The 12,758-nt window shown below is 39.0% G+C and overlaps 1 protein-coding gene across 1 annotated transcript in view; it reads right to left on the bottom strand.

The window, feature by feature from the left end:
- LOC126456274 (G-protein coupled receptor GRL101-like) overlaps window positions 1-12,758 on the bottom strand; it is a 490,877-nt gene that overhangs the window by 178,322 nt on the left and 299,797 nt on the right. The window contains exons 11-12 of the mRNA XM_050092026.1: window positions 8,607-8,726; window positions 2,394-2,528 (exon numbers count right to left, since the gene is read on the bottom strand). Of these exons, the coding sequence (XP_049947983.1) occupies window positions 2,394-2,528; window positions 8,607-8,726 (255 nt within the window). The remainder of the gene's footprint in view (window positions 1-2,393; window positions 2,529-8,606; window positions 8,727-12,758) is intronic.

Raw genomic sequence — 12,758 nt, 5'->3', positions numbered from 1 at the left:
GTTTAGCTTCTTTGACCATTGGGAAAATTCCTAATTTCTTTAGTGTGATAGCGCCAATGTGGAAAGAAGGTGTGCTTTGAACTATGTTCTTAAAATTACTTCTTTAAATTCTACTGTTCATGAGTTAAATTTATCGTAGATGAAACTTAATGGCACAATTTCCATTTAATTCCTCATTTTATTTTTCCTCTTTGTAACTATCACCTGCATAATTAGAAATAATTTTTTTTCAGTTAGTAGAAGCCAAATTGTTTCTACAATTTCACATAAAGATAACAACATGAAGATTAGAATGAATATCACAGTGCTCTACTAGAGAAGGTCCAATTGGCTGCCCTCCAACAATAGAAATGACTCACCAGCCAAACACAGGAAACCTACAGTTTGACAAAGACTTTGAACAATGGCGTGCCTTGGCATTTTTCACATTAAAAATTATTGGCAGAAGTGAAAGAAGTGATGTTGTTGTTGTTGTTGTTGTGGTCTTCAGTCCTGAGACTGGTTTGATGCATTTCTCCATGCGAAAGAAGTGATAAGTAATACAAATAATTGAAGGACTGACTGGGGATAGAACACGTTTTCGGATTTGTAGTTTTTCACTTACCCTCATTTTTTCTTTTTTTCTTCTTCTGAAAATAAACTTTATTACCAAAAACCTATGACATTTCAATCCATGAAGATCTACAGTTCTTGTTTCACATACATATATAATACGTAGCACATCAATAAAAATTATAAAATCCATATATTACATGACAGTTTCCAAGTATTCACATCACAGTATTGGTTTGAATGCTAACTAAATGACCAGGGTCTCGTTCCATCTCTATTTGAGTTTAAGACTGGGATTCTTTTCAGTCAATAGCAATACTGATGACATTGTTTTTGTTTTTCTTCCATACTGAATTGTCATTTGGCTGGTCAAGACGTTGAATGGCCTTGACTGATATCAGAATCCACCTGATCTTGAATTGCTTCCCGTGTCTGCATTGCAGATGTATTTTCCTCTAGAAGTAATCTGCACCTGTTTTCCTTTTGTTTCCAGCTTGTTTGATGTCACTCAGTCTTTTGTGGTGCTTATTTTTGGTTTGGGACAAATACTCTTCCATTTCTGCAGAAGTGCTGTTTTCCTAGTTTTCCCCTTCAGTTCTGCTTGTTTTGTTTTGGCAACTTGCTGTGGCATGTGCAGTGACAAATTGGCCTCTGACTGTCATGACTTAAGAGCTGCCTGCACATTGATCTATGTGATGTCCTGAATTGCTGCCTCAACTGCTTCTACTGTAGCTTTTGAAGCATTCATTTCAGGCAGCATTTTAGGGTTCTCTTTTTGTATGATCTGGTCTGAATCAGGTACATCTTTGTCTGCATTGCTTCTATCACATTTGCGCCTCTTGTTTTTTAGCAGTCGTACATTAGGTATTGGGTGTGGCTTTTCTGCTTCCAGTTTTGAGGTTAATGGAAGAAAACCTGCAATTTGTAGTTTTGGGTCATGTTGTAAAAACACACAAGAGCTTGATCCTTCCTTATCTATCACTTGGTTCTCCATCAGGAGTTCTGTTAATTATTTAAAACAAAAATTTGTCTTGGGCAGTTTGTTTTCTGATGGCCACTCTCATTTCAGATAAAACTTGATCCTGTCAGTTCACTGTAAGTAATATGCACCTGGTATTCACAGATGATTACATGAGAGAGAATATTCTGCATGATGTGCATTTTAACCAAACTGATATCACTAAAACACTGCAATTTATGTTGGCTAGGCCAAACATTTGTCATGGATTACTTTCATTTCTCCAAAACGTGGTTAAAACTTCTTTGAAATTACAGTTCTCAACCTCTGGGTGGATGTTAAGCACTGTACATTTTTGTACTCTATGGCAGGGTTTGAAATTGTGACAGCACTCAATGACATGATGAAAGAGCCACCAAATATTATCAAAAAACATTTTCTGTTGTTGATCATTTAAGAGACTGCCATTGCTCATCACCTACACATCTGTATGTGCATATCTATTGCATCCCTCTGGAAATAAATGCTGATTCATGATGTGAGTCCAGTTTCATACTGGGTGGCTAGCACTGGCTATGAAAGCACTTGTCAGAAATGTGCAGCTTCTAAGTGCTGAAGCAAATCAGGATAATAGGCACTATAAACATTGTGAAGTCTTACATTATCCAAGGTCCGAGTGTGAATGGATATGTAAACTCTCACTGTAATGGAACAATATCTAGTTTTTATGACAGAAGACTGATTGTTCTAGACAACACTAAAGTTTATATTTCAGTTTCTCACAAAAGTTGAGAACAATATTTGTATAATCTGGGCCAGATATAGGAGTATTTATCACTTCTAGAAATGCAGAAATTTAGATGAGTTTTAGGTCACTAATTACCACAGTTAAATAGATGAGATCCATCAGCACATGCAGCATGATCAATACCAGACTTGAAACACCGTACGTCAGCAGGTACACATTGACCATTGTTGCAGCGAAATTCATTAGATTGGCAAGCATGCTGTACAGATTCTGTGAACAGAGTGACATGTTTATATTGTTATTTTTCGATCCACCAAAAAATTTCAACAATGTGCAGCAATGTTGCACCATCACATCACACAACTGGTAATGTAGACACTGGGATAAGTGCACCATTCTAATCTGAAGAAATGGAAGCCTTTGTAATTTACAGGGTCTATTCAGAAAGTAAATTCTGATTGGTCACAAAATGGAAACCACTACAAAAATTCGATGAAGCTTTGCACATATTTGTTGGACAGGTCTCTAGTATGCCCGTCAATTGTGCCACGTTGCTCTTTTCAATTCTGAGCAAATGATGAGCACATAAAGATGTCTAGAAAATAGTGTCTTCTGTAAAGTATGAGGCACTGGTGAGAGATTTTGCCTGATGTCATGCAGCCCACATAACATAACTGTCATACATTTCCTTCTTCGGGACACTTCTTGGCCACACTCTGTACGGGCAATGAAGGTGCTCCTGTAGTGTTTTCGATGGGAAGTCTTTGATCACCCACAACACAGCCCATAATTGGCTCCCACTGAGTTTCATCTCTGCTCACATGAACTGCGGGCTATGAAAACAAAGGTTTGGTGCAGGCAACAAGATGTAGATCAGCATAGAAAATTGGTGAAAAGCACAGGCGGCTGCATACTATGACAAAGGTATTGGAAAGTTGGTATAACGCTACGACACATGTCTAAGTCAGAGTGATGACTATGTAGAGAAGTGACTGGAAAGTGTAGCTAATTGTTCTGGATAAAACATTTTTGATTTTAATAGTGGTCTCCATTTTGCAACTGATTGGAACTTATTTTCCAAATAGCCCTCGTAATAGTATACTTATTATTTAAACTATTGATTTTAACTTGCTTTTCGAGAATTGCATTAAGCAGTAAATTGGCTGCAACTGAACATAAAGATAACGTTCTTTGCACAATGCCTGATAGTCCATAGAGACTGTACAGTTTTTTTGCAAGTAAGCACATTATTAAAGAATATTATCCCATCAGAAAAAATTTGAAACTACATCACTACTTCTACAAAATATGAATCCTGGGGACTTCATTTTTAGGTGATCTGCTCGTTAATTATATCTTAATTTCCATTACATCAACATGCTTTGATATGATATCACTATGTTTCCTTAATTTCCTGTATCAAAATTACAGCCAAGGGCTCTTGAAAACTACCAACATTTAACAGAAATTGTGTGAATTAATTTTTGGTGATCACAATCAGTATTATGTTTACTGAATTATTTAATTGTCTTCCAATACAGATACTTTTTGAATTTTAATAAGGGTACTCTTCTAAAATAATTATTATAGGGAGGCAGTAGATACAAGGAAGCAGGTACCAAACACAAGGACAGAATATGCTATGGAATTTATACACAGGTGATATGGCTACAGTGAAATGTAGTGACCATTAGCAGCAAGTAAAGATTAAACAGAGAGCAAGTGAAGGCCTGCTATCTCTAATATGTATGTACAGGAAACACTGGATGAAGCATTAGAATTGAAGAATTGTCAGAGCTGTTGGAGACAATTATGAAGAGAAGAGATATCTGGATGGAGTATATTCTGAGACATGAAAGTCTCAATCTTCATCACACTGGAAAGTTTGGTAGAGAGTACAAATATAGGAAGCAGATCTGGAAGAGTTTACTTCACACAGGTAATTCACGACTTCATCTGTGCAACATGCATGGATGGACAAAAATGGCCAACAATCATATTACTTGGAAAGTTGCTGTAAATGAATCCTAGGATTGTGAATTTAAAGACGACCTACTATGGACTCAGTGTCCTTGGTAGATTTCTTGTTAAAGGACCAAAGAGTAGTCACATAGTTTTAATTATCCTCTAGGAAAAATAAACATTTGCCCCCTGTTATATGTCTGCACTCTTGAAGCACATTGACATGTCCACACCATAGGACCATAGCACACAACTAAAGGAGCCAAAACAAAATGATGCAGCCCATTAATAAAGTTGAACATGATGCGGTAATTAGTTTTTGTTTTTGAAAGGAGCAAAAGTGCAAAAATCAATGCTAAGTTGGTGAACTACCATATGATACAGTGATTAGGTGGTGCAGATATTTCCAGCATGGCCAGACAAGTCTGACTGATGTAGAATGAAGTGGAAGCCCACATCAAACTGAAGAACTGGAAACTGTAAGAGAAATAGAGGCCTTGGTGCTCAAAGACTAGCTCGTAACAACTGATGCAACAGTGAAAAATGTGAAAATCAGTCTACACCTTACATGACAAAAGCTTCTCACACACATTCAAACAGCTCTCACAAACGAGGCAGCAAACAGAAAAGTTACAGTTGTTTCAGGAGAATCCAGATGACTTCTTTAGCCACTTGATCATCATGGACAAATGCTATATGTACCACTACAACTACAAGAAAAGAAGAACAAATCAACCAGTGGAAAAGCCTGGATTCACCATTGCCAAAAAACGAAAAGACCCAAATATCACTGGGCAAGGTTCAATGACAGTTAGTCTCCTACCTTGCACTACACATTTACTTAGATTATTGGTACAGATATTGCTGAAATGAAACTGGTTATCAATTTAGTATGAAGACTTAAATAAGAAATAACATTATACTATGTAGCTCTATCAATTTTCACTTCAGCATCACAGGGAAATGCTAGAAAGATTAAATAATGAAGTACCAGGGGGTTATAATTAAACTTTCCATATTTAACACATTATAACTTGGAAACAAATTACAGTACAAGTAACAAAATTGGTAGCATAAATGTCCAGAATATTGGGTGCATGATTTCCATGCAATACAGTGCCACCGTTCTGTACCAACTATGGCTACCAGGTGGCATGATCTGTCATCATGACTCATAGTCTCACACACCTAACCAGTCAGAGTGCACTCTTTGATGTATCAACACGAGCTTGGACAAAAGAAGCAGGGCAGTATTGGTGAAGGTCTGTTATCAAAATAACGGTGAGGCTGCAGCAGTGCTTTGAGAATATTGCCAGCTGAAAGGATTATGTAAAAGTCTTCTTTCACCACTTGTTGTGCACAGCATGATGAAGAAGTATCAATCAACTGGAGAACTGAGTGTCGCTCTGGGAAGAGGCCGATGACCGGTTCCCCCACAGGTAGTTGATGAAATTTATGTTCCTATGGCACACAATGCTGCACGCAATTCTTGATCATCAGACAGTGCGTGTGCTGTGTCATGACAGTTGAACATACCATGGTCCATTATCAAATGGTATCCATACAAGATCCATATCGTACAGCAGCTTGCACCACAGGATGCACAACGATAGATGATCATATGGCCAAACGGCGTTCATTTTTCTCTGACATGTAAGGTGAAGACACAGAATTGCTGAGTGTGGGGATCTTCAATGCCAGTCACTGTCCATGAAGTTCCTCTGTATGGTGAATATGTTACCATATGGTGTGGCTTTATGGATGTTTTTTGAAGAAGTTGGCACTAAGGGACCAAAGATGTACAGTGTGACTGACCAGTGTTACTGCGATATGCTTTGCCAGCAGGTCATACATGCCCTACAGGAGAGAGATGCACTGAACTCAACAGTTTTAATGCAAGATGGAGGTCCCATCACACATCACATGTGGTGTTCAGCTGCTTCTCTGAAATACATCTGTAAACGATCAAATTATCAGCCGATCGTTTCCAAATGTTTGGCTGGCACAATCACCTGATCTCACTCACTGTGATTTCTGGTTTCCTGAAGGACAAGGATTACCAGGGGAACATTCATACATATGCTGATCTGAAGTGCAGCATATCAAGATAGGTAGCCAGCATACATATGGACATGCTTCATTCTGATGTGCAGAATGCAATCCTGAGCTTTCAGACTCTTCTGGACACTGATGGGCAGCATATTGCGCACCTTTTGTAGCAGTAATAATACCAGTATGTTTGATATGATGTACCATAGCAGCACATTAAAAGTGTTTCAGTTGAACTGATTCTGTATTAGTTCTCTTCCCATGTCTTTCCGACATTAATGCCACCATGTTTGGTGCTCATGCCATAATTAGTTTCCATGTTATAACATGTTAAATAGTGAAAGTTTAATTACAACCACCCAGTATACTAGCAGCTTCTCCCTTAAATTACTGTAACTTATCACATATAGTGATAGTATACATGACTACACATGACTTCCCCTTTCCTCTGATGCAAATATTGAAAAGTTCGACATCAGAATGTATTTCTCATGTCATAGCTAATTATTTTGGTGGCTACTGTTACTACCTTGTCCACCTAAATTCAATTATTTATCTATCTGTTTCAGTCACCATGACAGTCACCATGAAAAGGTCACACCATCAAACAGATACAACCAACACTTTTGTATTTAATTCATTAATATGAGTCTGTAGCCATAAAACATGACTGCTGCTAACTTTTGTTTAAAACTTATATTCAATGTACTCTTCCAGATCACACTTACATATTTACATTGTGCTTCATAAATTTAACATGAAAATAATATACGAGGGCTATTCAGAAAGTAGGGAATGTTTTGGCATTAAAAAAAACTAAGTATAAGAAATACATTTTATTATATACATCTGAAAGAGCAACTGACATACTGCTTTTCTACATAGTCACCAAATACATTGAAGCAGTTATCATAGTGGTGGACAAGCTTTGAAAGACTTTCGTCATAAAATTCTGCTGCCTGAGTCTTCAGCCAATGAGTCACGCCCGCCTAGAGCGCCGTGTCATCATCAAAGCGCTGTGTTGCAAGCCAGTTCTTCATCTTGGGAAACAAGTGGAAGTCGCTTGGTGCAAGATCGGGGCTGTAGGACAGATGAGGGAAAATTTCCCATTTGAATGAATTAAGGAGTTCTTTAGATCGGTTTGCCATGTGAGGTCAGGCATTGTTGTGCAAAAACAAAGTTTTGGATGTCAGCTTTCCTCAGCATTTGTTTTGAACTGGTCTTCTAAGGCTGTGCAAAGTTTGACAGTACTGGGCAGAATTTATAGTTGCTCCACGTTCAAGAAAATCAATAAGAAGCATACCTTGCCTATCCCAAAACACTGTCACCATTAACTTCCTTGCTGACGAGGTTTGCAAACATTTTGTGGGTTTTGGGGGGGACCTTGTGTGCCCCCACTTCATGGAATGTAACTTTGTCTCGCAGTTGACATGTTTCAGCCAAGTCTCATCACCAGTTATGATTCAATCCAGTAATGAATCACCATGTTTGTGGTAGGCCACCAGAAATGTCAACGTTGGCCCCATTCGCTGTTCTTTATGGTGCTCTGTAAGCATTTTGGGCACCCATCCATGCAAAAAATTTGTGTTAGTCTAGCTTTTGAGTGACAATTTCAAACAACAAAGACTGTGAAACTTGCAGAAAAGAAAGTGAAAGCTCCGTTAATGTGAAGCGATGGTTTTCAGAATCATTTCATCAACTTTAGCAACAAGATTGTCAGTCACAATGCTCGGGTGTCCACTCTTCTCTTCATCATGGATGTTGGTTCAGCCTTTTTTTAACTGAATGCACATTTTTGGAAGGAACATTCACTCATTACATTGTTTCCGTACACTTCGCACAGTTCATGATAAATTTCTATAGGTTATAGGTTTTTTGCCAGCAAAAACCATGTCACAAACCGCACCTCACAACTGGTGGGATTTTCGATTGCAGCGCATATTTCAAATTTGAATATCGAAAAAACCAGACACATAGAGATGTTCCCACTGTCATAGATGGATGCCGACTGAGCTGCCAAGCACGCACATACCAAAATATACGCAATCGAAGCGCACCTAGCGGTGTCAGACGGATATGTTCCCTACTTTCTGAATAGCCCTTGTATTTGCAAATCAAACTTGTTTCTTGCCCCTTCATACAGACTGACATATCAATTAATTAACAGAAGGCCACAGTATCAAACAGCTAAGACAAACACTTTTGTATTTGATTCATTAATATGAATCTGATGCCACAAAACATGACTGCTCTTAACTTTTATTTAAAACTTATACTCAATGTACTCTTTCAGTTGACACTTACATATTTGCATTGAGTTTCATAAATTTAACCTACCACATTCCTCTTCGTCACTGCCATCAAAGCAGTCTTTACTGTAATCACACCACCAAGCTGCAGGGATGCACTGACCATTGTATCTACATTTCCGATATCCTTGAGAACACTTCTGATTTGCTGTAAACAGAGTTATTACAGACTGACAGAAGGGAAATTACAAGAACTGTTTAATATATAAATATTCCTATACAGTAATAATTTTATTTGCTAATGCACATCAGTAAACTTTACATTCATGGCCATAGACAGTGTGAGACAGGTAAGGGCACAACAACACCACATCCTCCTCCACCTGAAAATCATATATTTGCAAACCAGACTTGTATCTTGCCCCATCACACAGACTGACATTTCAATTCAGTATCAGTTTGAAGAATGCTAGAACTGTAAAGGATACTGACCAGAATGATTTGTCATGATATTTCCAAACTATTCCCTGTTTGGCACTATTGTGCTTACAACTGACAACTGGAGATATATCTATGAGGGCATTTCAAAAAGTAAAGATACAATGGCTCGCAGTCCTTAAATAGAACATTTATTTAGAAAACGTCAGTTACATCTTATTAACTGGAGTATTTGTTATTTTTCGACATAATCACCACCCTCATTATCCAAACATTTGTTAAGTCAGTGCACAAGCTTTTGTATCCCACAGTCATAAAAGTTTGCCACCTGTTGTTGGATACATTTCAACTTCATCTTTGATCTTTTCATCATCATGGAATGATTTTCCACCAAGATGTGGCTTCAGGTAACAGAAGACATGGAAGTCAGTGGGTGCAAGGTCTGGGCTGTATGGTGGATGGTCCAATACATCCCATTTGAATTGTTTGAGTAGTGCTTTGGTTACGAGCACTGTGTGAGGCCAAGCATTGTCATGAAGCAAGCGGACTTCACTTGTCAGCCTTCTCCTGCATATGTTTTGAATTGCCCTTCAAAGACGTTTCAAAGTCTGGCAATATGCAGCAGCATTAAGTGTCATTCCAGGAGGCATAAATTCCAACATAAGAATGCCTTGTCTGTCCCAAAAAACAGGAGTCAGGAATTTCTTTGCTGAAATCGACGTTTTGCATTTCTTGGCTTTTGGTGAATTTGAATGGCACCATTGCATTAATTGTTGCTTGGATTCAGGTGTATGGTGATAAACCCACGTCCCGTCACCTGTCACAATGTGATCAAGGAACTCATCACCTGCTTCAGCATAGCATGTGAGGAAGGTGAGTGCAAAGACCATCCTTTTCTTTTTGTGTTCTTCCGTTAACAGTTTTGGAACCCAGCGTGCACACAATTTCCTGTACCCTAACTTGACAGTCACAACGTCAATATCATAAAGAGTTGTCATTGACACGTCCGGCATGATCTGAAGCAATTCTTTCAATGTGAGATGTCTATTAGCACAAATTGCTTCTTCCATTCTCCGAAGAAGGGCATCAGGGATCACAGATGGCCGACCTGTTCTTTGTTTGTCATGAACATCGGTCCTACCTTCAGAGAAATGACGGCACCATTTCGTTACATTTTGTCGATTCATAATGTTCCCATAAACAGAAACAATTTCTTTGTGAATATCTGCTGGTTGCTGACCTTCTGCATGCAGAAAACATATGACGGAGTGCACTTCACATTTGGCAGGATTCTGAATCGGCGCAGCCATTTTAAACACGATCTACTCCAACCAGAAGCAACGTTCAACTGCCGAACGACCGCAAGGAGAAAACTAATGATTCAAGGTTAACACCAGTGTTGCCAACTTGCTCGCCAAAACTCTTCTGTTCCTTTGGCGTACGGTGTATCTTTACTTTCTGAAATACCCTCGTAGATGCTAAAAGCTCCCAGTAGCTTTGCACCATCAATTCATAATGTTTTTTCTCATATTACCAACTAATGTGAAGAACTTCTAAAATCTCCAACTACACCTACATCCACACTCTTCAAATCATTATGAAATGCTTGGTAGAGGGTATTTCTCATTGCACAATTTATCAGGATTTTTTCTTATTAAGTTCATGCATGGACAGTGAGAAGAATGATTGCTTAAGATGCCTCTATGTGCGCTGTAAATAATCTAATCTTGTCTTCACAATCTCTATAGGAGTGACCTGTGGTGGGTTGTAATGTATTCCTACATTAATCAGTTAAAGTTGGTTCTTGAATCTTCGTAAGTACACTTTTGTGGAATAGCTTTCAGCAGCTAGCTTTTTCCAAAATTTCAGTGAATCAAACAAACCTGTGACCATTTGCACTGCCCATCATTGTACATGTTTAGTATCATCTGTTAGTGCTATTTGGTTTGAGTTAAACACATTTGAACACTATTCTAGCATGGGTTGCATGAATGTTTTGTAAACAGTCTCCTTTGCAGTTTACAGTGTAGATATTAATATAGAAAGGATTCCCACATGACTGAACATTATCATAATTGCCTGGAAGCAAAAAATACATACAAACATCATACAAAGTATATTTCCTCAGTTAAGAACATTGTAGATAGATAGTATCTGTTATAATGTGGCACCATTAGTATGCTAGGTGATTAACAACAAGTTTTTAATTTTTTTGTGGCAAATTGTTCTTTGCTCCCACCACCATGTCCCCTCCCACAAAATAAATACAAGTTCCAGGCTTCCCCATTTCCAGTTCAGATTCTGGGTAAAGTCTTGTCTACTTTATTTCATACGAGAATAGCTAGAACTACTCATCATGAACAATGGGGCCTTACATGAAAGCTGAACAGACTATTCTGTGACAATATTATGGGCTCAACCCATACTCTTTTCTCAGAATGCTGAATCACTTTGAAAACACTATCGTTTAAGTCAATATTATATCATGTCACGATTAAATGGTCTACCTAATCAAATCTGTAAGGTGAATGAAGCAACTATTTCCACCCCAGTTCCATAATCTTGGCCTTACTTTTATGGCTGATTGGGGTGAGTACTGTTGCTGGTAGAAAACCTGTTGAGAATGTAGCAGGATGCAGGTTTCAGATGGCTGACTTTCGCTGTTACCAGGCCTTAAAATACAATTAGGCATTATTTTTCTGGCATTTGTCAAACAAGTTCAGTGAGTACTGCTTAGTATTTCAGAGTACAGCATAATTTCCTGTTGTTGTTGTTGTTGTTGTGGTCTTCATTCCAGAGACTGATTTGATGCACCTCTCCACGCTACCCTATCCTGTGCAAGCTTCATCGTCTCGAAGTGTGGTTGGTATGTTTGTGGGGTTGAAGGGACCAGACTACAAAGGCCATTGGTCCCTTTTTCCATGACATTGAAACACCTACAAGGAATAAAAACAAGCAACGGAGATGACAAGGGACGACACAGAACAAGAAAGACATAGATGAAGACCAGAAAAGAGGAAAACACACAGAGCATTACAGTGGTTGGCCGACCATGGAAACAAAAAAAAGGAAAGCCAACCACCAAGAGACGTACAAAAACCCCAATCTAAAACCGTAGGCCAAAGGCCAGACTCAACACAAAAAGGAGACAAACCCTCAGATTGAACAATAAAAGCCCTCTGCATGAATAAAACTCAAAACTAAGCCTGCCATTGCAGCGTCATCCATTAAAAGTGCAGGGAGCTTATCAGGCAGCACAAATGTCTGCTTGAGTGCAGTTAAAAGTGTACAGGCTAACAAGATGTGGACCACTGTCAAAGCTGATCCACAGCGACATAGAGGTGGGTTCTCATGGAGCAATAAATGACCATGCGTCAGCCAGGTGTGACCAATGCATACCTGGCAGAGAACAACTGAGTCCTTGCGAGAGGCTTGCAAGGAGGAGCACCACACACCTGTAGTCTCCTTGATGACCCGAAGTTCGTTGGGGAAAGGCAGGACGCACCATTCATCATCCCATGTACCTAGAACTTTTTGTCTGACTGGAGATCACCTTCCGGAAGGCCAATCTCCAGGGTCGGTGCATTGATAGCCTATTTGGCCAGCATGTTAACATGTTCATTAGCTGGGATGCCGACATGATTCGGGGTCAACACAAAAACCACAGAGCAGCTGCAACAGGCAACAGTATGGATGGACTCCTGGATAGCCATCACCAGACAAGAGCAAGGAAAACACTGGCCGATAGCTCGTAAACCGGTCAGCGAGTCACTACAGGTAACGAAGGACTCCCCTGAGCAGG

Source organism: Schistocerca serialis, chromosome 2, assembly GCF_023864345.2.
Source record: "Schistocerca serialis cubense isolate TAMUIC-IGC-003099 chromosome 2, iqSchSeri2.2, whole genome shotgun sequence".
Taxonomy (NCBI): Eukaryota; Metazoa; Arthropoda; class Insecta; order Orthoptera; family Acrididae; genus Schistocerca; species Schistocerca serialis.
Note: the sequence above shows the minus strand (reverse complement) of the source record. Positions and strands in the feature narration are given on the sequence as shown.